The sequence below is a fragment of the Heterodontus francisci genome, chromosome 17, assembly GCF_036365525.1.
Source record: "Heterodontus francisci isolate sHetFra1 chromosome 17, sHetFra1.hap1, whole genome shotgun sequence".
NCBI classification, from domain to species: domain Eukaryota; kingdom Metazoa; phylum Chordata; class Chondrichthyes; order Heterodontiformes; family Heterodontidae; genus Heterodontus; species Heterodontus francisci.
Window position 1 is genome coordinate 75,279,681 of NC_090387.1, and position 22,899 is coordinate 75,302,579.

General features: G+C 41.9%; 1 protein-coding gene across 2 annotated transcripts in view; it reads left to right on the plus strand.

The window, feature by feature from the left end:
* Positions 1-17,801, plus strand: part of csnk2a2b (casein kinase 2, alpha prime polypeptide b) — a 61,678-nt gene extending 43,877 nt beyond the window's left edge. The window contains exons 4-11 of one of the 2 annotated variants that reach the window (XM_068049702.1): positions 991-1,041; positions 1,202-1,261; positions 2,094-2,177; positions 3,077-3,187; positions 7,935-8,036; positions 10,140-10,240; positions 10,687-10,835; positions 17,411-17,801. In XM_068049702.1, coding sequence (XP_067905803.1) covers positions 991-1,041; positions 1,202-1,261; positions 2,094-2,177; positions 3,077-3,187; positions 7,935-8,036; positions 10,140-10,240; positions 10,687-10,835; positions 17,411-17,490 — 738 coding nt within the window. In that variant the 3' untranslated portion in view covers positions 17,491-17,801. The remainder of the gene's footprint in view (positions 1-990; positions 1,042-1,201; positions 1,262-2,093; positions 2,178-3,076; positions 3,188-7,934; positions 8,037-10,139; positions 10,241-10,686; positions 10,836-17,410) is intronic. The other variant, XM_068049703.1, reaches the window with a different exon arrangement.
* The last annotated feature ends 5,098 nt before the right edge of the window (positions 17,802-22,899 follow it).

Below are 22,899 nucleotides of genomic sequence, written 5' to 3' on the forward strand. Positions count from 1 at the left end.
GAACAGCATTGACCGAGACCTCAAAACAGGTCTGCTCCATTGACTAGCAAACTGTGTGACTGGAGGAACTTTGGGGCTGCATATGATTCTGCAGAGAGCTCAGGCCCCAAAAGTACAACTTGCATACAGAAAAAGCTGGAGCCCTATACACAACTTGGATTGTCTTTTTCCCCCTCTTTCCCCATCTTCTGTCCTCATGCGTACTGTCCTTTCACAAGTGAGGAAAGAAGAAAGGAACTGGCTAGGCTTTTGTGACCCAGACCAACAGAGCTTCTGGGTCATATCTTGGGCGCCCGACTCTTCATCTACAGGAACAGTTACGTTGGGATTTGACCCTGGTTCATGTTTCACAAACTACAGAACAAAGCTCAGCATTGTCTCTGGCATACTTTTATGCTTTTTTTTTTAACCCCCATAATCTATGATTTCTGTCTTCTCTGAACTTTCCATTTTATTCCAGAGTATCGATAAACCAGATTTTGTGGACACAATGTGTGCATAATGCTTAAAATAAAAATCATTCCGGGTCAATCTCAGCCGTGGGTGGGCAGGGAATGGGGATAGGGAGGATGACAGTGCTAAGCAGAATTCGGTGCTCCTCTACCGGAGAGAAGAGGAGTTACCTTAGACTGCTGTTGCCATCTAGCAGATAGTTTGAGAACACTGCTGACAGAAGCCCGGAAGTAGGTTTGGTGCACCACCCCCTGGTTGAGATGGTTCATTATGCAGTCCATTTAAAAAAAGGGAAAGGGGGAACGGTGTCTTAAGGACACAACTTTGCACAATCAAAAAGTAATGCGACATCTACTGTCGAAATGCATTTTTAACCTCTGCCTCGCAATGGTTCATGTTGGCCACAGTTACAGGATGTCTTGTCCGCTGCAGCTTTCCTGCTGATCATTTATGGTTGATAAAATTGGGTTTCCGAGGGAGTTTCTAACATGTTAGCTATATGCTTTACCTCATGTAATGATCCTGTTCTTTCCACAGTCAAGGACTCCAGCTCTTGTTTTCGAGCACATTGATAACACTGACTTCAAGGTGAGCTCGCACGTGCGTGTACATCTAATCAGCGCGGTAATTGTATTTTACTGATGATGCTGTTTGATCCAGACACAGATGCAACCTTTTTACTCACTCATGCTAAATTTCCTTCCCACCCCTCCCGACCACTTCCCCTTTTTTCTCTCCCTTTGTCTAGCAACTGTATCAGATCTTGACGGATTATGACATCCGGTTCTACATGTATGAAATCTTGAAGGTGAGTTAGAAGCTGAAAATTATAGCTAACCATTTGAATGGTGTTCACTGAACAGTAATAGATTTTAGCTTCTTTCTGATTTTGTTCCCTTCTAGGTCATCCCTGCTGTGTCAGTGCCCTCCCTGCCACCACCACAGATAGGGATTGGTGTGAGGCCCAGGCTTCTCCCACACCATTGTTTGCATCACTTGGTGTCCAACAAGTGATTGACATTCAAGTGGTGGTGGGCCCCTCACTTCTTGATAAGTGGTCTGATCCAGAGCAGATGACTCTCTCCCCTGCCCTCTTCCATCATAGGAAGATGGTGCTTTTGCGATCCTCCTTACACCATTGAAAGCAGGTGCACTGGTTTTTGCACTGGGCAAAATATTTAGAAACTAAACAATTATTGGTAGCATATTAAAGGGACCAGCCCTTTTTTATTTGACCAGTGAGCAGCATTAAACTGGAAGGTGGTCAATTCTGCATGGTTCTGTTAGATTTAATTCAAGTAGCCCATTTTGACCGAATCTCAAGGGATTCTATATAATTTTTTTAAAAAGAGGGATACTGTGACAGGTTGCAGCACTCTCCAGAATAAGATACAGATTTTTATCCATGCAGGACTTCCTCATCTAGGTTGCTGTGATAATTTGGAAGCCCGTTCCTCCAGTGGGGAGAAGAGATGTTCTGACATCAGCCATTCTAGGTTGCTGTGTTTAAAATTCTGGCTCAATGCATAGAGCATGTTGCTCACATAGCCTTGTAGCAGAGTTGGGGGGAGAAAAACAGTGTGTGGAGTAAAGGTATGAAAATATGCTTGAAAAATTGTGTAATACTCTTATTCCCACAGGCCTTGGATTACTGCCACAGTATGGGCATCATGCACAGGGACGTGAAACCACACAATGTGATGATCGACCATGCCCAGAGAAAGGTATGGAGCTGGCTGTAGGTCATGCTGTTTCAAAGGTTTGGTGTGGGGGGGGGGGGTGAGGGAGCTGCAGGATGATAGACATGAGTGAACGTTTGGTGTTAACTGCAATGTACTCTTTGGTTCTTTTTATCTAATGTGTTGTAGTACCAGGCTGCCACTTCAAAGTTCTTTTGAGTTTTTTATAAGATGCTGTGCATTAAAGTGAAGCAAAATTTAACTGAATTCAGAGGAGGTTGTTTCCATTGCTGAAGCTGAGGGAGGCTGCTGTTTCCAGTGCTGTAGCAGTGAGCTGATCGGGGGGCTAACACGAATGGGCGTCTGTGCCGAATCAAGTAACTCGGTTGCCTCAGGCCATTTAAGATCAGCTTCGCAGCTCTTTGCTCATTTTAGGTTTTTTTGAGATTGTTTGCTTTCTATTGAAGGGAGCATACAATCCTCTTCTCTCCATGTTTGGTTGTGTCTTTTCTCTGGAAATTGCTGCTGAACGTGTTCCATTACTACAGAGACACAGGAGTGAATTGGCTGATGATCTTACCCTTTCCAGGGAGATATTGTAATCTCCATCCTATGAAGCTCACGCCAGAAAGTGGAGCACAAGATCAAATCTGCAGCTTTATTCTCACTACTGGTTGAGTTCCATCGTGCCCCAAATACTGTGCACGTGTGTGGATATCAGTTTGAAGTGCATTGGCTCCATCTAGTGACTATGTTTTAGACTTGTTCTGTTTCTTTCATTTTAGTGCTAGATCTGACGCAACTAAATAATTATCTTTGTTTTCAGCATATTTCTTGTGATAAATGCTAGTGGGGAAAATAAATTGCATTAAAAGTTGAGCTATGGCACTGCATGTCGTTTCAATATGCCAGCTGCTATTTTACTACAACAATTTGTTCTGCAGCTTCGGTTGATTGACTGGGGACTGGCTGAGTTTTACCATCCTGAACAGGAGTACAATGTTAGAGTGGCCTCCAGGTACTTCAAAGGTCCTGAGCTGCTGGTTGACTACCAGGTACAAGCAAGATGCAAGATTTATACTGGCTTACACTGTACAGAGATCAGAATGTCTTGTTAAAGGGGTGGGGGTGGGGCAGATAATGTACGATTTTCTGTCCTGAGGTTCTCCCTTTCTCATCTTGATTCTCCTCACTCTGTACATCTTCCCCAATCTCCATGAAAACATAAGAGCTTAAGAGATAGGAGCAGGAATAGTCCACATGGCCTTTCCAGCCTGCTCTGCCATTTAGTATGATCATGGCCAATCTCCTGCCTCATTTTCCTGCCCGCTCCCCATATCCTTTGATTCCCTCACAGATCAAAAATCTAGCTATCCCAGTCTTGAATGTACTCAACGATGGAGCACCCACAACTCTCTGGATTAGAGAATTCCAAAGATTCACAACACTCTGAGTGAAAAAGTTTCTCCTCATCTCAGTCCTAAATGATTGACCCCTTATCCTGAGGTGGGCTCCTGTATTCTAGATTCCCCAGCTAGGGGAAGCAACCTCAGTATCTACCCTGTCAAGCCCCTTTAGAATCTTTTATGTTTCAATGAGAGCACCTGTCATTCTTCTAAAACTCTGAAGCTTTTGGCCCAATTTTCTCAGCCTGTCATCATAGGACAGCCCTCTCATCCCAGGAACCAATCTAGTGAACCTTTGCTGTACCGCCTCCAACGCAAGTATATCCTTTCTTAAATATGGAGACCAAACTGCGCAAATACTCCAGCTGTGGTCTCACCAAAGTCCTATAGAATTGTTGCAAGACTTCCTTGATCTTGTACTCCAGTCCCCTTGCGATAAAGGCCAACATGCCATTTGCCTTCCTAATTGCTTGCTGTACCTGCATGCTGTGTTCCTTGTACGAGTACACACAAGCCTCTCAACATCAGCATTTAAAAGTTTGACTTTTAAAAAAAAATTCTGCTCTTCTATTCATATTACCAAAGTAAATAACCTCATTCGCCCCACATTCTACTCCATCTGCCACCTTGTTATTCATTTAACGTGTCTATATCTTTTTGCAACCTGTGTCCTCCTCAGAGCTTACATTCCCAACCAGCTTTATATTGTCAGAAAACTTGGATGTTTTATTCTTGATCTTTTTGTCTAAGTCAATAAAATATAGATTGTAAATAGCTGAGGCCCCAGCACTGATCCTTGCGGCACCTCGCTAGTTGCAGCCTGCCAACTTGAAAATGCCCGTTTATCCCTACTCTCTTTCTGTCCATTGAGCAATCCTCCATCCATGCTAATATATTAGCCCCAACTCCATGAGCTCTTATCTTGCCTATTCCGCTTTTGTGTGGCACCTGATTGAATGTCTTTTGGAAATTCAAGTATCCACTGGCTCCCCTTTTGTCTATCCTACCAGTTACATCCTCAAAAACTCAAATAAATTTGTCAAATACGACTTTCCTTTCGTAAAACCATGTTGACTCTGTCTGAGCATACTATCATTTTCTCAGTGCATTAAGACTTCCTGAATAGATTCCAGCATTTTCCCGATGACTGGCATCAGCTAACTGGTCTGCAGGTCCCCGTTTTCTCTCTCCCTCCTTTCTTGAATAGCGGTGTTACATTTGCTAACTTCCAATCCTCTGGGACTGTTCTCGAATCTAAGGAATTTTGGAAAATCATAACCAGTGTCTCCACTATCTCTCAGAACCCTGAGGGCATCAGGCCCTGGGGATTTGTCAGTCATCCCACAAGTTACTCAAGCTTTTTCTCTGCTGATCTTAATTACTTTAAGTTCCTAACTCTTATTTAGCCCCTTGCTTCCCCTCTTTTTCTGGTATTTAATTTGTCTTCTACTGTGAAGGCAGACATCAATATTTGTTCAAAGTCTCTGCCATCTCCTCATTCCTCATAATTTCTCCTGTTTTCACCTCTAAGGGATCAACATTTACTTTAGCTACTCTCCTCTTTATGTACTTCTAAAAACTCTTGCAATCCATTTTATATTCCTGGATAATTTACTCATTCTACTTTTTCCTCTTTTGATCAACCTTTTGGTCATTTTTTGCTGGTTTCTAAAACCGGTCCAATCCCCAGGTTTAGTACTATCCTTTGCAACATTAGAAGCCTCTTTTTTAATCTAATAGTATCCTTAACTTCCCGAGTAAGCCACGGATGGATTGATCTTGTTGAGTTTTTAGTTTTTCATAAAATGTATTTTTGTTGAATCATAGAATGTATTTTTGTTGAACATTTTGAATCATTTATTTACATGTTTCCCACTGTTTATTTACAGACATAGCTTTCAGTCTATTTTACCCAACCAACCTTAGCCAGCTCTCCCCTCATAAGTATGTAGTTGCTTTAAAGTTTAAGATTCTTGTTTTGGACTAGTGTATGTCACTCTTAAAGTTAATATGGAATTCAATTGTGCTGTTACTTTTTCCCAGAGAACCTTTTAGTTTAGTTTAGTTTAGAGATACAGCACTGAAACAGGCCCTTCGGCCCACCAAGACTGTACTATGAGATTATTAATTAACACTGCTTCATTACACAATACTAGATCTAAAATAGCTTTGTTCCTAGTTGGGTTCACAACGTATTGTTCTAGAAAGCTGTCTTGAAAGTATTCTACAAACTCATATTTCAGACTACCTTTGCGAATTTGATTTGTCCAGTCTATATGAAGATTCCAGTCCCACGCGGTTGTGACATTGTCTTTATTAAAAGCTCCAATTATTTTTTGCTTAATGTTCTGTCCAATGGTATAACTACTGTTAGGGGGCCTATAAGCTACTCCCACCAGTGTTTTCTGGCCCTTGTTATTCCTGATCTCCCCATACTGATTCTACTTCCTAATCTTCTGAGCCAAGATCCTTTCTTACGACTGTCCTTCGGTTATCCCTTATTATCAGAGCTACTCCTATTCTGCCTGTCTTTTCAAAATGTGGAATATCCATTTCTCCCCCTTGGTTGCCTTGCAACCATGTCTCTGTAATGGCAATTATATCAAATCCATTTATTTCTATTTGTCTATTTGTGCCGCTGCTACTCTCTTCTGAGCCTTGACTGTTTGTGAGAGAGAAGTCCTAATGACTCTCCTTTTGATTTCCCTGATTTCTGATCAGTGCCTTTTTACTAGCACTAACTTACCATGTAGCGTTATTGAGAATGTGAACCAAGAGCACAAAAATAGGAGCGGGAGTAGACCATATGGCCCATCGAGCCTTCTCCGCCATTCACTACGATCATGGCTATCATTCAGATTTGGCACCTCAACTGGACTAAATGTTTTGTTTTACACCTCCTTCATATCTCTCAATTTTACACAACTTTTGTAAATACTCTTCATACAAGCCAGAGTCATTCCACCTTCTTAAGTAAGGGTGTAACATTGTGCAGTGTACTTGCCTGTCTAATCAAAATTTCAATCATTGTTATCCCAAGACACAAGATATAATCTGAATACTTAAGGGCCATTTGAAAATACGTTTGTGAAGCTGGAATATTAGGCAGGAACGAAGGATTGGAAGGAGAGAAGAAACATTACTTCAATGTAAAGTTGTTCATTTCTGTATGTGCAGTACTATTGAGGAAACAAACTAATTGAGGGATAAGTTTGCTGTCTGTGTTGTGTATGGTGATATTGTAAACTTAGTCTTTGTAACTGTGATTACACTTTAGTTGGACTTAACTCACAGATGATACCCCCTCCACTTCAAATTAAAAATTTCTGCCAGACTGCAAGCCATGCTGAGTACCACAGATTTGTGCATAAATAGTCTGCTCACAGGCTGAAGTCATTCTATAAGGACTTTTACCATATTTACTTTTCAGAACTCCAGCTTGGCTGGTTTTGAACAATTCAGCTCGTTGAATGCCCATGATAGCTTGAGACTGGCCTGTTTCCAGTAGTTCTGCGGAGCTTGACGGCAGTCTTGAGTAGGCCTTACTGTCCGTAGGGACTTGTGTGTGGTTGCCTGATGTGCTATATAGATGGTTGTCAATAGCAGGTGTTCAGTTGGCTATTCTTGGCTTTTCAAGAAGGGAAAGTTTTGATATGTTACTTCCCCATTAAAAGCTGTAACGGCTTAATTGGTTTACATGGTGAATAACTCAATTCTAGAGGTTCCTGAGTTTAAAAAAAAAAGTTGAGCCCTTTCACTGGGAGCCACTTGGAGAATAATTTGACATTGTTTCTGGTAATAAATCCAGTCCTCATAACTGCTGTAAATTGCTTTAAGGTGTGCATTTTTTAAGAGAGATGGTTATATAAGTATTAAAATGTACCAAATCTAGCTTTAATGGTGATTGAAGGGATCATGTGTTCCAGTGAATACCAGACAAAAGTTTAATTTTCTCGATCCATTCTGCTATTCAGTTGAAGTGGTGTCCAACCAGGACAGGAGTTTCAAAGTCTAATTCTGAACTAAGTGAAATGAACTAATCCTCTGGGCATGGGAATGTGATGGAACCTATATCATGTTGTGCACCCATGTTTCTTCACACAGTGAGTTTCTTATCTTGGCTTTGCTCTTGTGAGGAACTGAGGAGAGGTCAAGTGCTTTCCACATGGAAAAGAAATAGAAGGTTAGGGATTCACTTCTCCTGACCCATAATCGTGTATTTCAGCTGGATAAAGCCTTCCCTTTCAAATACAGGAAATAGAGCTTGAAAGGCACATAAAGTTGGAAAATATATTCGATCTTTGGCATATGCTTAAGTGTTCTGATGCAGATGTTTTGAATGACCTCTGAAATTTTTGTCAGACCATTTCTTTAGCTGCTGTCTTTTCTTTTCCAGATGTATGATTACAGCCTGGACATGTGGAGTTTGGGCTGTATGTTGGCCAGCATGATATTCCGTAAGGAGCCTTTCTTCCATGGGCATGATAACTATGACCAGGTAGGGTTTTGATAATCTAGCACTCACTGCTGAATGATGAAGAAGGCTGGAAATCAGCTAACATTTAAAGCAATGAAGTAGAGCTGTCATCCGATGCCATGCCAAGTTTTGCTGTCTCCTTTAGGCCTTAGAGTAGATCACATCTGGCTAAATAAGTCTTGACCACATCAAGGTAGTAAATGTCAAACATAACTCATTGATTTAATTAAACGTTGCCATAAGGACAGTTGTTCTAAAGTTTTTTTTCCAGAGATGTAATTACTTCATTTGTTTATCTTCCAAGAACTTCAATAAGGGTTTGCATGCTTGCTCTTTGTATAAGAATCAGATCATCTTTTGCACTAAATTCTCAGTTTTCACTGTCATTCACAGCACTGTCAGCTGTTGCTTTCTCAGTGGGAATCAGCCAGTTCCAACTTGCAAAACTTTTGTGTCTTGGTTTCGGTACAAATGTTTTGATGTTGTCGTAACATATATATCTCAGTCCTCAGTGAGACAGTTAATGTTAAAAATACGAGATATGATCCTCCAGACCAAATTCAAGAATTACACAATATTTCACGGTTTAAGACTTTTATTCTTACTGTTAACTAAAAGAAATCCCCATTAACTGTACTTTGTAAGTAGGTGTTATCCCAAATTACAAAAGAAGGTATTTACTTATTAAAATACTTGAAAAGCTCATCCCACGCTTGTATCTTACACAGTCCTCTTTGGTGACATTGTTGCTGTTAAAAGTCCCAAACTCTTCCCAGTTGGATCTCCCAGACTTTTCTCAAAGTCCTCTTCGCTCACTTCTCTGAGCACTTTCGACCTGGACCTCTGTGAATAATGGTGATCCCATTGGTCTTTTACTCCTATGCAAACATCAACTTTCAAAACGGGTTCAAGTCTTCGCAGCCTTTCGCTGTATCAGGATTCTTCGAGCAGTTGTTTCCGTCTTTCGATGCTGCCAGTCTGGTTGTCTTCCTTACAGCCTGCTCTGAGCCTCTACTGTTGGTCTTCAGTACAGCATGTCTGCCTTCAGAAAATCTGTTAAATTAGTCTAGTGTCAAACATCAATAGCTTATTGTCCTTTTCCAATATGCAATGTCCAGAAGTCTGGTTTCAGCAGCCCCACCTGGGCCTTCCATTGTTCCCAGGTGTTAGCTGCTGCCTGGTTCATTTATATCCTCAGAAACACTGGCTACTTGTTTATGATCCAAAAGTCTGGGAGGGTGAAACCCATTATTCTTCAGGTGTGACCCCTGCAGTCTCTGTTTTTTCAAAAACACCTTTGATTTGTGTTCCCTGTTGTCCTGGTAACCAAGATTGCTGTCTTGTCCTTCAGCAGGGTAGAGGTGAGGTCACCTAACTTCTTGAACTCCATCTTAAACTTTTAAAATCACTTTCAAAACATAATCATGTTACAAAGTCCAACATTCATAATATGTTTGTTTCCTTACTGGGCAATTTCAATGATACTAAAATTAAAATTGGTTTTACATGTCCGCATCAGTATTCAAAGTTTGTATGCCGTGCCTGGTTCATTTTGTATGGTGCTTCTCTTGATGCACTTCCAGTCATCAGGAATCAGTCCTCCGATTTGATTCTACAATTCACATCTAATGAGCACAGGAACTCCCATTCTCGATAAATCTCTCTGAATTAAAGAATGTAGTTCTTGCTTGTTAAAATCAGCTATTTGGGGTGAATCCTATTGTCCTGTATGATCAAGGAGAAACAGGCTCTGTTTCAGCCTGACATTTTCACTCCATCTTGCATCATGAACCTAGGCATTAACAGGTACTTTGCTTTTAGGTAATGTGCTTCAAAGGCCTGTAGGGCAATGGTGTAGATCAGTGATGGGCAACTTATGGCTTGTGAGACCCTCTTCAGGACCTCAAGTGTGGCTGTTTGACATGTGGGCAAGATTTCATTAGGTGTGGCACCAGCCATGTTCGGATCAGTGAGCAGTTTAGTGGAATAAAAGCAAAATACTGCGGATGCTGGAAATCTGAAATAAAAACAAAGTGCTGGAAATACTCAGCAGGTCTGGCATTATCTCTGGAGAGAGAAAGAGTTAATGTTTCAGGTCGATGATCTTTCACATTTTTCTTCCAGCTTGTTCGTATTGCCAAGGTTTTAGGAACTGATGAATTGTTTGACTACCTCAAGAAATATCACATTGAACTGGATCCTCGATTTAATGATACTCTGGGCCAGTGAGTATAAGAAGAAAATTTAATTTAAATGATTTCTGCTAGTCTGAGGATTTCCTGCAAGCTGATCTTTAAGCCCACATATCGGGAGGGAGTAACCACTGAAAAGTTAATTTCCGAAACATCTCTACTGTCATCAGGGTAAACCGTAGGGCTGACCTAGGAAAAACTAGGTGATCCTCAAGGTAGCACACTATTTTGTCAACCATAAGCAGTTCCTTCTCAATAGATATTTACTATTCATATCTGGTAAGGGGGCAGCGTAAACATGGATTTATTTTGAGTGCAATTGATGTATTTTCTTCATTTAATGAATGGTGCATTTTATGAATAAGTGTGGCAGAACACATCGTATCTTAAATTTTCCTGGGATATATTCAGTGCTGGTGTTTTCGCGAGCTTCACCTGGGGATGTTCACTTTTCTAATAAAGCACCCACTGTTCCTCAGACATTCTCGGAAGCGGTGGGAACAGTTCATTCACAGTGAGAATCGGCACCTGGTCAGTCCGGAGGCCTTGGATTTGTTGGACAAACTACTTCGCTACGATCATCAGCAGAGACTTACAGCTAAGGAAGCAATGGAACATCCATACTTCTGTAAGTATGAGCAAGATGATCTTTCCACAGCTTTACAAAAATTCTCCCTGTGTTTAGGAATGTACTGGCCTTAATCACTTCTCCCATGGTTTATATGCAGGAGAGTTACTGCTGGAAGTGATCTGTTTTCATAGGTTTAAAAAATTTGGTTACAATACAATTTCCCATAAGCGCTAATAAACTTGGCAAACTAAATTGGGTGGAGGGAGTATCTCTTGTACTTTATTCCCACCTCTCCATTCAGTTGGTGCCACAGTGAGAGGGTACAATGAAAGAAAGACTTGCATTTCTATAGCGCCTTTCACGTCCAGCGGATATCTCTGCGCTTTACAGCCAATGAAGTACTTTTGAAGTAAACTCGCTGTTGTAATGCAGGAAAACCAGCTTGCTCACAGCAAACTCCCACAAACAGCAATGTGATTATGACCAGATAATCTGTTTTTGATTGAGGGATCTATATTGGTCAGGACACTGGGAATAACTCTCCTACTCTTTTTTAAAATAGTGCCATAGGTTCTTTTACATCCATATGAGGGGGAAGATGGAGCCTCAGTTTAATATATCAATTGAAAGACAGCACCTCCAACAGTATTGCACTGGAGTATCAGCCTTGGTTTTTGTGCTCAAGTCCTGGAGTGGAACTTGAACCCCCAACCTTCCGACTCAGAGGCCAGTGTGCTACCAGCTGAGTCACGAATGACACCCAATGATAAATTCAGTCCTGCCCCACTTCCCAAGTGCCCCAGCCATGGTGGGGAGGGGTGGAGGGAAGAGTGGGTGGAGAATACAGTAAAAATCAGTCTTTCCTCCTTGTTACGACCAGGTGAGAAAGAGATCTAGGGTTCCCTTTCAGCCTTCATCTGATCTTACTGTAATAGGGTTTAATTTTAAACACCATGTTTTTAGCTCTCCCTTGGTTAATCCTTGTTCACTGCTTTCCAATTATAAGGCAAAGAAAACAGCACATACAGGCTTTCTTGTGTTTGAAGAATAGTTGAAATTTATTAAACTTAAACTCTGATTCGTTTGACGCCCATGCTAGCATGTATATGCAATACACACGCAAATAGATAGAAAAGAGCAGAAGAAATAGTGAAAAGGTTTGAGGCAATGTCTGAAGAGTTGTAACGGTTCTTCAAGCTCACTGTAGAGTCCTTGATTGTAGGTAGATCTTGCTTTCTGTTGGGGCCCAGTATTCTTAAACCTTGTTCGCTGTAGGAGAGTTTTCTCTCTTGGGGTTCATGTGTCTTCAGTGGATTCAGAGGCTTGTGAGAAAGAAATGGGAGCAGACAGGAGAGAGATCTTCTCAGTCCAGGAGCATTCTGCTTTCTGCCCAAGCTGATAGTACAAATTCAAAAAAAGTCAAGTTGCCCAGCAGGTTAGTCAAGTGACTAGCTGGTTTGACCGTGGCCGTTTGTGTATTCGCCCATCTCAGCAGTCAACCGGGAATGCAAGCTCCCCCACCTTCAACATCTGGCGATCAAAAATCCATTGTGGGTTGAATGTGTCAGGGAATGGCTGCTTTATCCTTCCAAACACACTCTGTTAATATGTAAATATCTTTTCCAGCCATGGTCGATCTGTTCAACAAGTCTTCTTCGCTCCAGTAACAGTTTAAAATAAATGTTCATGACAAAATTAATGTACCTCATTCTTGGCAGGTGGGCGCCTAGCATGACACCTCCACACACAACGGAATGAAATGTAATTTAAGAAAAGGCGCATTTCATTAAAAGGGTCGAGAAAAATGTAAGATACAGGAAAAAACATGCATTTCTCTCATTTATTCCCATTCATTCATAAATCCTAAAACTTATTACAGCCTGTCTTCTCTTGGTGCCAGTGCTGCTTTAATTGCCCCTTTTTGGCATCCCAATAAACATGTTTTTTTTTTTTTGGGAAGTTTCTCTTCCATTTGCCCATTTCCATGGCTGCCTCGGGTCTTTGTTCCTGCGGAGATTTTTTTTAAAAAAAGAGTCAGTAGTGGGCAGGTCCATCCTGAACACTCTGCTTTACTGTGTCATGCAAAGGCTTTTTACTTCAGGGGATGGGTCGTTTGCTTTTTTTCTGACTGTGGGGGAGGATTCTTTGCTAATCCCCTTGTCCCAGAGGGCACTCCTGCCTGCAGGTATTTGTGCAGACTCTACTGCACGCCCGTTTGGCACTTAAACTAGGTGAGGCATCACCCTACGGTTTCTCTGCTCCCCCCCCCCCCCCCCAGAGATCCTCCTTTGTCTCTGCAGATTCCTGTAATTGCTGTTAGCAACTCTGGTGGGGTGCTTCTAGTGTCTGCATTTACATAGGAGGATGTGGGGTCTAATTTTTCACATTTTTCGGGATTGGGTGACCGGACAGTAAGGGTTTTCATCTGGGATACCTCCCGGACTTCCTTTAATTTGCCCTCTTGGTCACCTTTTCCCCTTCTCTGTCTAACGTTTTGCCAGTCTGTGCCTGCCTGTCCCTTTTTGTTCTCGGTGGGGATCCCTTACCATTCACCAGCCCTCTGCTGAAGGGTCCTCCTAACACCGGTACAGGACTTAGGGTGCAGGTATCACTGTAGGTTGGGGTTTCCCCTCAACCTGACACAGATGGCAACTCCTGCAGTACTCCACCACGTCTTTGTGGAGTTTTGGCCAGTCATACTTGCAGTCTTATGCGGGCTTTGGTCTTTCGTATACCAGCATGTACAGCCACTGTAGTCTCGTGGGCCCTTCTTTATATTTCTTTCTGGTACGTCTGCGGCACCACTAACTGGTGAACTACTGCGCACTCCTTGCTCTCAGGTCTGTGAGGAGAACTCTATTTCCTCATCAGTACCTCATTCTTTAAATAGTAGCAATCATGGATTCCCTTTGCTTCTCTTTCAGATTGGGCAGCCTGTGCTAATTCTCGCAATACTGTGTGAGCTCGCTGAGCCTCAGCTAGGGAAAATCCATTTAATTCATTCCCTGGGTTTCTGAACTTTCCAAAGAAAGTCTCTCACAGGCAGACCTCATGGTCATCTGCCTGCAGTGCCAACGCAGTCCCGTTTGGGGGAGCTGGTTTGATCCACTACACATTCAGGGAAACTGCAGGGGTCCATCTCCCACCACTGCTCTGTCTCTAACCTCCTGCGGTCTTTCTTTCACTACTGGCGGGGCTACCAACTTCATCCCCACCAGATCATTACCTAGGAGCAAGTCAACCCCGTCCACAGGCAAACTAGGGACAATCCTTACAGTCAGCGGTCCTGAAACTAGTTGCACCCAGTGTACAGGTACAGGCATACACTGCCCTCCAATACCATTCACCACCATTCTGGTGGTCACTGCACTCCCTGGGGGAAGGTCAGGCCTTTTCCCAGTAAAAGGGATCTAGTGTCCCCTGTGTGCCTGAGAATCACGATGGGCTTGCTTGCCCACTCGAGGGGTATGGGGGTACTCTCCCTTCAAACACAAAACCCTGATAACCCACAGGAATCCTATTAAATTTTCCTGCACTTGCAGCAGTAGACTTCCTGGGTCTCACTCTTACTGCAGTTAAAGCTACAGCTTGTTCTGCACTTTCCATCAGGTTCACTTCGCTGAGCGGGTGTGCTCTGATTAACCCTACAGATTTTCCCTTTAGTTTCCAGCAGTCAGCTTTTAAATGCCTTGCTTTATTACAATGGACGCACACAAGTCTCCGGGTCTCAGTCTTGCTCACAGCACTTCCTTTTTGGCTAGAGGAGGGGCCCCTGCGTCTCCTGCTTTTCTTTTTCTCCCAGGACCTCTTGGGCTCCTATCACCTTCCATTCCTTTGTCCTTTTTGGATTTGTGGGGGTGACTAGGAAAGGTTCTCCCCTTTGCTGGGCTCTCTGGACCTGCTGCTCCTCTATGTGGGTCTCTATGGAGAGTGGGAGAGAGTGTTTAAATATCTAACAGAATTACTTCTCTGAGATTCTCATTGCTGAGCTGTACTTTAAGAGCCCTCAGCCCCTGGTCAAAAGCCAGCTGCTTGCTTACTTTCAAACTCCAGATAAGTTTGATTAGCTTGCTTCTTGAAGGTGCTAAACTTTTGGCAATAGGCTTAGGGTACTAATTCATATGACCCAAGGATAGCATTTTTTGTCAGTTAATCATTTGATGAACACTCATCTGGCAACAGGGAATAAACCTCATGGGCTTTTCCAGTTAGCTTGCTTTGTAATAAGAGGCCAGGTCTCAGTTGGCCATTTTAGCTGCCTTGCCCGTTTCTCAAAGGACACAAAAAATTCTTCTACAACTTCCTCATTGAATTTTGGAATTAATTGAACTAGTTTTAACAATTCTGTACCCAGCCCTGAATTATGCTTTTCCATATTGGCCATGCTTTCACTGGGGTTACTCTGTCGCCCCCTAGTTAACTCAAGCCGCTTCAGCGCGCTCTCCGCATTCTTTCTGGAATATTCTTTTTCTCTCCCTCTCTCTCTCTCGTTCCTTCTCCAGTCTTTGTTTTTCTTCACATTCCTTCTGGAAGGCTCTCTTTCTGCCTCTCCTGTCTCTCTCTTTCCCTATCTTCTAATTCAAGTTTCCTTTGTTCCAATTGTACCTTTGCTAGCAGTACCCGATCTGGGTCTGCTTGTAACCCTCTTTCTGCTTCAGATTCAAGGGAAAAATGGTTGGCCACTAGCCTTTGGAGTTCAGACTTCCTCGCCTTGCCATGTACAGTGATCCCACACTGCTCAGCCATTTTCCTCAACTACTCCATAGACAGTGCTTTTAACTTATCCCAAGTTACTTCACCCTGGCTTGGAGAGCTATTAGCTTCAATTGCAGGCATGTTAGTATTCAATCTCTCACAACCACATGAAAATCTGGTTTGAAATCTTGCTCTTTTTTGCTTGGGAACAATTTGGCTTCCCACTTACAATTTCTCTTGTTTGTCTGCGGGTAAAATTCCGGACACAAGCACCAAAATTTCAGTTACGACTAGGTGAGAAAGGTGTCTAGGGGTCCCTCTTAGCCTTCACCTTCCTGTAACAGGATTTAATTTTAAACATGTTTTTAGTTCCCCCTTGGTGAGTCCTTGTTCACCGCTTCCCAATTGTAAGGCAAAGAAACCAGCACATACAGACTTTCTTGGGTTTAAAGAAGAAAAGTAGAAACTTATTAAACTTAAACTCTAATTCGGTTGACACGTACAGATACACGACGCGCTCACGCTAGCATGCATACGTGATACTCACATACAGATAGAGACAGAACAGAGTAGAAGAAATAAAGTGGAAAAGTTTGAGGCAATATCTGAAGAGTTGTTACGGTTCTTCAAGGTCACTGTAGAGTCCTTGATTGTAGGTAGAACTTGCTTTTCATTGGGGCCCAGTAAAGCATTTTTCTTAAACCTTTTCGCTGTATGAGACTTTTCTCTCCTGGGGTTCATGTGTCTTCAGTGGATTCTGAGGCTTGAGAAAGAGATGGGAGCAGACAGGAGAGAGATCTTCAGTCCAGGAGCATTCTGCTTTCTGCCCAAACTGTACAAATTCAAAAGTCAGGTTGCCCAGCAGCTTAGTCATGTGACTGGCTGGTTTTATCATGTCTGTTTGTGTATTCGCCCATCTTAGCAGTCAGCCTGGAATAGAAGCTCGCCCACCTTCAGCGTCTGGTGATCAAAAGTCCATTGTGGGTTGAATGTGTCAGGGAATGGCTGCTTTGTCCTTTCAAACACTGTCTGTTAATATGCAAATGTCTTTTCCAGCCATGGCTGATCTGTTTAACAAGTCGTCTTCACTCCCGTAACAGTTTAAAATCAATGTTCATAACAAAATAAATGTGCCTCATTCTTGGCAGGTGGGGGCCTAGCATGACATTGTGCATATGAGATGGAATGATTTAAAGTGGTGTGTTTTATATGTCACAGAAGTGCCAAATAACTATCTGTGGTTTTCAGACTGGGGTCCACGGACACCCAGGGGTTCCTAGAAGTTTTCCAGGGGGAACCACAAAATAATGTGAAATATGAGGCAGGAGTGGAGTGCGCCTGTCACGTGCAGCACAAAGGGCTGGCTGTCTTGCCAGGAGGCGAGCGTGCATAGAGGACCGCTGAGAGTGGCACGAAAAGTAACTCCCTGTTTTCTTAAAAGCATGATTAAAATAGTCCTTATATGCAGCACTTTTATATTATAAATATTATATAGTATAATTTAGATGGGGGCCTGTGATTACTAATCCATTTGGAAAGGAGTCCTTCAACCAAAAAAGTTTGAGAACCACTGATCTAGTCGAAGCCCTGTTGACGTCTGAATATGAATTAAAAGTGGCTCTGATTCTGTCTAGCCATTACTTCCCTACTCCATGCAGTTGCTATTAATGATATCTCCTTAGCATTGTGACAAAGGGTCTTTACTGCATACTGAATTTTACTGCAATTCAGCAATAGAAGGATTCCATATGTCATTATATCCCTTGCTGCAGTCTCTGTAACTAGGAACTTTTGAGTTTGTTCTGAGCTCTGGGATTTAGTAATCGGTTTAGAGCTTAAGTGTTGACAAGCCAAATTCATCTGGTTTGTTTCTCTCTCCTCCCTTCCCCCCCTCTTTCCCCCCCCCCCCCACCCACCAAACTTCCTTGCCCCCTCAGATCCAATAATGAAGGAGCATTCGGATGGTGCTCGGAGTAACAACTCGCATATGCCCGGTGTTTCTGCAGCTGTGCGGTGAATCCTGCTGCTGTCTGCACAGTTCGTACTGCAAGACGACAAGTTACAGGTTTAACAGGGGAGACATTGGGCAAAAAAAGGAGCTATCACAGTCTGGGAATGTGAACTTGTGACTGCAGCTACGCAGGTGACCATGGCTTACCCTAAATCCAGTGGCATCATTCTCTACTACATCCATTTATTTTAGATTTCCATTTATGTTTCAGAGAGAATTACAACTTACTAGATTTTTTTGGTTCTGAAATTACAATGTTTTTGTATATTTATATATTTTTTTGTATTGTAATAAAATACCTAGAATGTGTTCCATTACCAGATTTTGTGTTCTTTTTCCTGTCTTGTTTCTGTACATATTTTTCCAATTTGCCAAATGTAGTTAATATCTTAAAAGGTATAATGAGTTCAAGGTTCTGAGCTGCTCACTATCAGTCCATTCGTTGGGTATGTGTTGCTTTTTTATTTAATCCAACCTCCGTTTAAAGTCGCACTGTCTTGTTTTCAGGAGATCTCCATCAATTCCAGATCTCTTTTGTAAAATTCAAACTCTTGACAGTGTCCTCAGGCAGACATGCCCTGTAACTGCTCAACTCTGGTAGTGGCCCAGATGAACTATCCATCTGACTATTTGATGCCTTGAGTTGCCCTGTTGTTCACACCATTAGTCTCGGCCACACCATGTCCCTTAAGTACACAATGATGATCAAGGCAGACTTGGTGGAAGAGAGGAGAGGAGAACTCTGTCCACAGTGGTGTTGAGTGCCGTTATAATCCGTTCAAAGTTGTAACAGCAAAGCAGCAGCAGGTAGATAAATGCAGTACAATGTTCTAAAAAGCTTAAGTGATTGGAATGGAACTATTAAGTACAGAAGATATCATTTGGTGTTTCTGCTGCAGTTCCATGTCCTGGGATGATGCTGACCAGTGTTTTTTTTCACAGACTGTGTTTCCCTGGAGGCTTCAAAAATGCCACACTCACCAAAGTGCAGGTTTTTACAACCAATTGCTGGAAATGTATGGGATCCAAGAGAGAATACAGAGGGCTGTGCAGGCACTTCATTCACAAAACAAAAACTGAGTAGTTTAGGTTTCTTTGTCCCAAAAGATTTTGTTGAGACAATCTATTAAATGGCATACAAAAAATACATAAGCAGCTGTAACAGAGCGGGCCTGGGCTGTAGCAGGTGACATGGCAGTGTAGAAAAGCAGCTGAAGACATGCCAGTGGGTAGAAGGAAGATGGGGGGGGGGGGGGTGGGGGTAGTCACAAAAATCTACACTTTGTATATAGCGTATCAGCCATGGCCTGGGGATGGGAATATTGCAACTTTTTTTTTTAAACTACGGGTGCTAGAAAACATGCTTGACAGTGCACAGGGAACGTATGTGAAGTGCAAATGGCTGGAGTGCTCGCCAAAAGAAAAAGCATGAGAATGTTTGCAAAATGTACAGTCATTAACTACACTAGCATAGAAATTGTTCCATTAAAACTTTGACCTAATGCAAAGCACTGTGTACCCTCATGCAGAGTCCAATCAATCAAGTACCGCACTGCACAGATTTAAACATCCTGACATAGACAAAATTTAATCCTTTCCAAAGGGGTGAGGGAAGGTTTCTGTTGAACAATATTAAAAATAAAAAATCCTTGCACGTTGATTTAATTTTTAAAAATCTGCATGGTGTATGACTTTTCCAAATTTTGTTTGGCAGATTGTTTTATAATCTGAATTGGAATAAATTTGTTGCTTTTGTAGCAGAGGCTGCAGTAAAACACTCAACAGTAATAGAACGTTATCCTTTGCAAATTCCGTGCAGTCACTGTAAGGTGGCCCCCTTCATTGCTGTATTTTTGTTTCAAATTTGCCAAGGAAATGAAGGATTTTTTTGAGCCCATTTGCTACAATCTAGTGCATGGTGTAGAGCAAAACTGTGCTTCATTTTAACTGTGTATCAGTTGGTTGACCTGTTTGTGTGGGGTTGGTGCGATGATGTGATGTAGCTACCATCCTAAGACCCAAGTTAGCAAAACCAATAAAACATGGAGTCATTGGCATTGTACACAAGTGTGTCTGGATTATAACGAGTATTGTAATTAAGTTTTTTTTGTTAATTCAGAATAAAAAAAAATGAGCAAATGTAAAATTCTACGGTTCCTTTTGTCAAAGACAACTACTTAACTAATATGGTTTCTGTATTTGACATCTCCCAAATTTGGTATGGATTTAAAATGTTCAGGATTAGAGCCAAACTGAAATATTTGTATTTGGACATTTTGGATGATTGGATAGGGGTGTGTATAGCAGAGATGATCATGTTAAGAAGCCATTTAGTCAACTTTAACTTTGTGCATTGTGAATCTCTTGCTATGGGAATTGAAAGAGAGCATGGGATATTAAGAAAGTTCTTTGCAAACTGCTTTATAATTTTAATGCATGTAGCGTGCAAAGCAAATTCCTCCTCTTTAATCCTTGTGTATTCATTTTTTAAATAACTTGTTACAGGGTAGATGATCCAACCTGTGACCAACTTAATATCTGGGTACAAGCATATATTCTACTTCTCTGTAACAAATCTGTTTATCTCCCATGCCTCTTAAAGATATGGTCTTACCTAGCTTTATGAAGAGTGATTATAAGATTTGCGCAATCTTCCTTCAACTGTGTATTTATTTTTTAAAAACCTACTAGTACCAGTCTTAATGGCAGGTGTGTCCACTGTTACCGCCTCAACACAAGTTCCTGCTCCATAATAATGACCTTTCGAAATACTGGTACCCATGTCATGATTTTGGTCTAACAGCTTTGCTGTTGGAAATGCTAATTTCTCAGGAGTGCTATACTTTATTTATTCAAAGCACAAATGTGACTTACTGTAGGGTCTCTTATTCTTTGGAAGTAATGTATATTCCACATATCTTGGCCCTTCTCCCCCCTCCCTGATGTTTGACTGATTGGAGTATTTCTGAGTATTTAATTTTCACATGATTTCCTGTGAAGGATTGGCGAAGGTCACAGGCTTCAGAGTATAAAGCTGCAATTATATTGGGTTTAATGGGGCTGGCACTGCTGGTTCCTGACTCTCATTCAGCATAGTAGCAGCAAACTCACAGTAAACCTGTTGGATTTGTTACAACTAGCTGCCGGGAAGACCTGGTATAAAACCCATTATAAAAGGAGCTAAAGATTAATGGTTTCTGTGGTCCTGCGTGTCTGCTCCTTGTACCTCCTGCTGTGTATTGGAGGGCCTCATCCTGATACATTCTTTAAAAAGGTTGTTTCCCATTAATCAGACAGCCTTTAGATGCTTTGAAGAAAGTATTCCCTTTTTATCATTGTATGAAGTCAGACAGCATGTGGACTGCCAACTGTGAAACACTGTAAATGCCAACATTCGGGTAACTGTTTAATGGAACATTTTTTTGCTGGTAGATTTCATAGCCATTAGGAATTTTACTTGTGATCAAATGAAAATGTTCCATTATGCCCCAATAGCTTATCAGCATGCTGTGCCTCCTGAAGGGCAAAAATTCATCTAAGAGATTTAGATAATTTAAAAAATAAACTCAAATACATGACTTCCTCTTTGAAAGCAACCCACACACGTGACATACGTTTTAGGAACCCACTCCTCGTTGGCATAGTGATAACCAGCACAAACCAGGCCTGTATCCCCTCAACACTTCCACTCTAGAGCTACTGCTAATGGAAGTGCTTTTCGCTACTGCATACAGTAGATGAGAGTTTTAGTGATGCCAGGAATCTCTATAGTTATGCAGCAGTTGGAATCACTTTAAATGACAGTGGGTATGAATGACAATGTGGGTAGAGTGAAGATGGCAATGAAGGGTAGCAAGAAATGGAGGTAACAAGGGCAGAGGCAAGATGGGAAAGAAGTCAGCAGAAGCTGAAAGTGGTACTTGAGGAAGAGGTTAGGAGTAACAGTTCGGAGTGGGGAAAAAGAGACAACACTAGGATGGGAGGAAGGGGATAGTGATTGCTTGAACCATGGGGACATGAATTAGCAGCAGGAGTAGGCCGCTTGGTCCCTTGAGCCTGCTCCGCCGTTCAACAAGATCATGGCTGATCTGACTGTAACCTCAACCCACGTTCCTGCCTACCCCTGATAACCTTTCACCCCTTTGCTCATCAAGATTCTATCTACCTCTGCCGTAAAAATATTTCAAAGACCGCTTCCACTGCCTTTTGAGGAAGAGAGTTCCAAAGACTCACGACCCTCAGAGAAATAATTTCTCCTCATCTCTGCCTTAAATGGGCAACCCCTTATTTTTAAAGTGACCCCTACTTCTAGATTCTCCCACAAAAGGAAACATCCTTTCCACATCCACCCTGTCGCAACCCCTCAAGATCTTGTATGTTTGAATCAAGTCACCTCTTACTCTTCTAAACTCCAAAGGATACATGCCTAGCCTGTCCAACATTTCCTCATAAGACAACCTGCCCATTCCAGGTATTAGTCTCATAAGCCTTCTCTGAACTGCTTCCAACACACTTACATTCTTCCTTAAATAAGGAGACCAATACTGTACACAGTACTCCAGATGTGGTCTCACCAATGCCCTGTATAACTGGAGCATAATCTCACTACTTTTGCATTCAATTCCCCCCGCAATAAACGACCTTCTATTAGCTGTCCCAATTACTTGCTGTACCTGCATACTAACCTTTTGCGATTCATGGGCTCTGCAATCTCTCACCACTTTAGATAATATACTTTTTTGTTCTTCCTACCAAAACGGACAATTTCACATTTTCCCACATTATACTCCATTTGCCAGATCTTTGCCCACTCACTTAACCTGTCTATATCCCTTTGTAGCCTCCTTATGTCCTCTTCAAAACTTACTTTCCCACCTATCTTTGTGTTATCAGCAAATTTAGCAACCTTCGCTCCCTTCATCTGAATCATTTATATAAATTGTAAAAGGTTGAGGCCCCAGCACTGAACCCCTGTGACACACCACTTGTTCCATCTTGCCAACCATAAAATGACTCCTTTATCCCTCCTGTTTCCTGTTGGCATGGATAGAAGATTGGCCAGCTATGTTGCCCAATACACCTGGTGCTTTTATTTTCCACAATAATCTTTGATGTGGCACCTTTATCAAATGCCTTCTGGAAATCTAAGTACAGTACATCCACTGGTTCCCCTTTATCCACACCACACGTTACTACTACAAAGCACCCCAATAAATTTGATAAACATGATTTCCCTTTCACAAAACCATGTTGACTCTGCCTGATTACCTTGAATTTTTCTAAGTGCCCTGCTGTAACATCTTTAATAGCTTCTATCATTTTTCCTATGACATGTTGAGCTAACTGGCCTGTAGTTTCCTGCTTTCTGTCTCCCTTTTTGAATAAAGGAGTTACATCGGTTCTTTTCCAATCTAA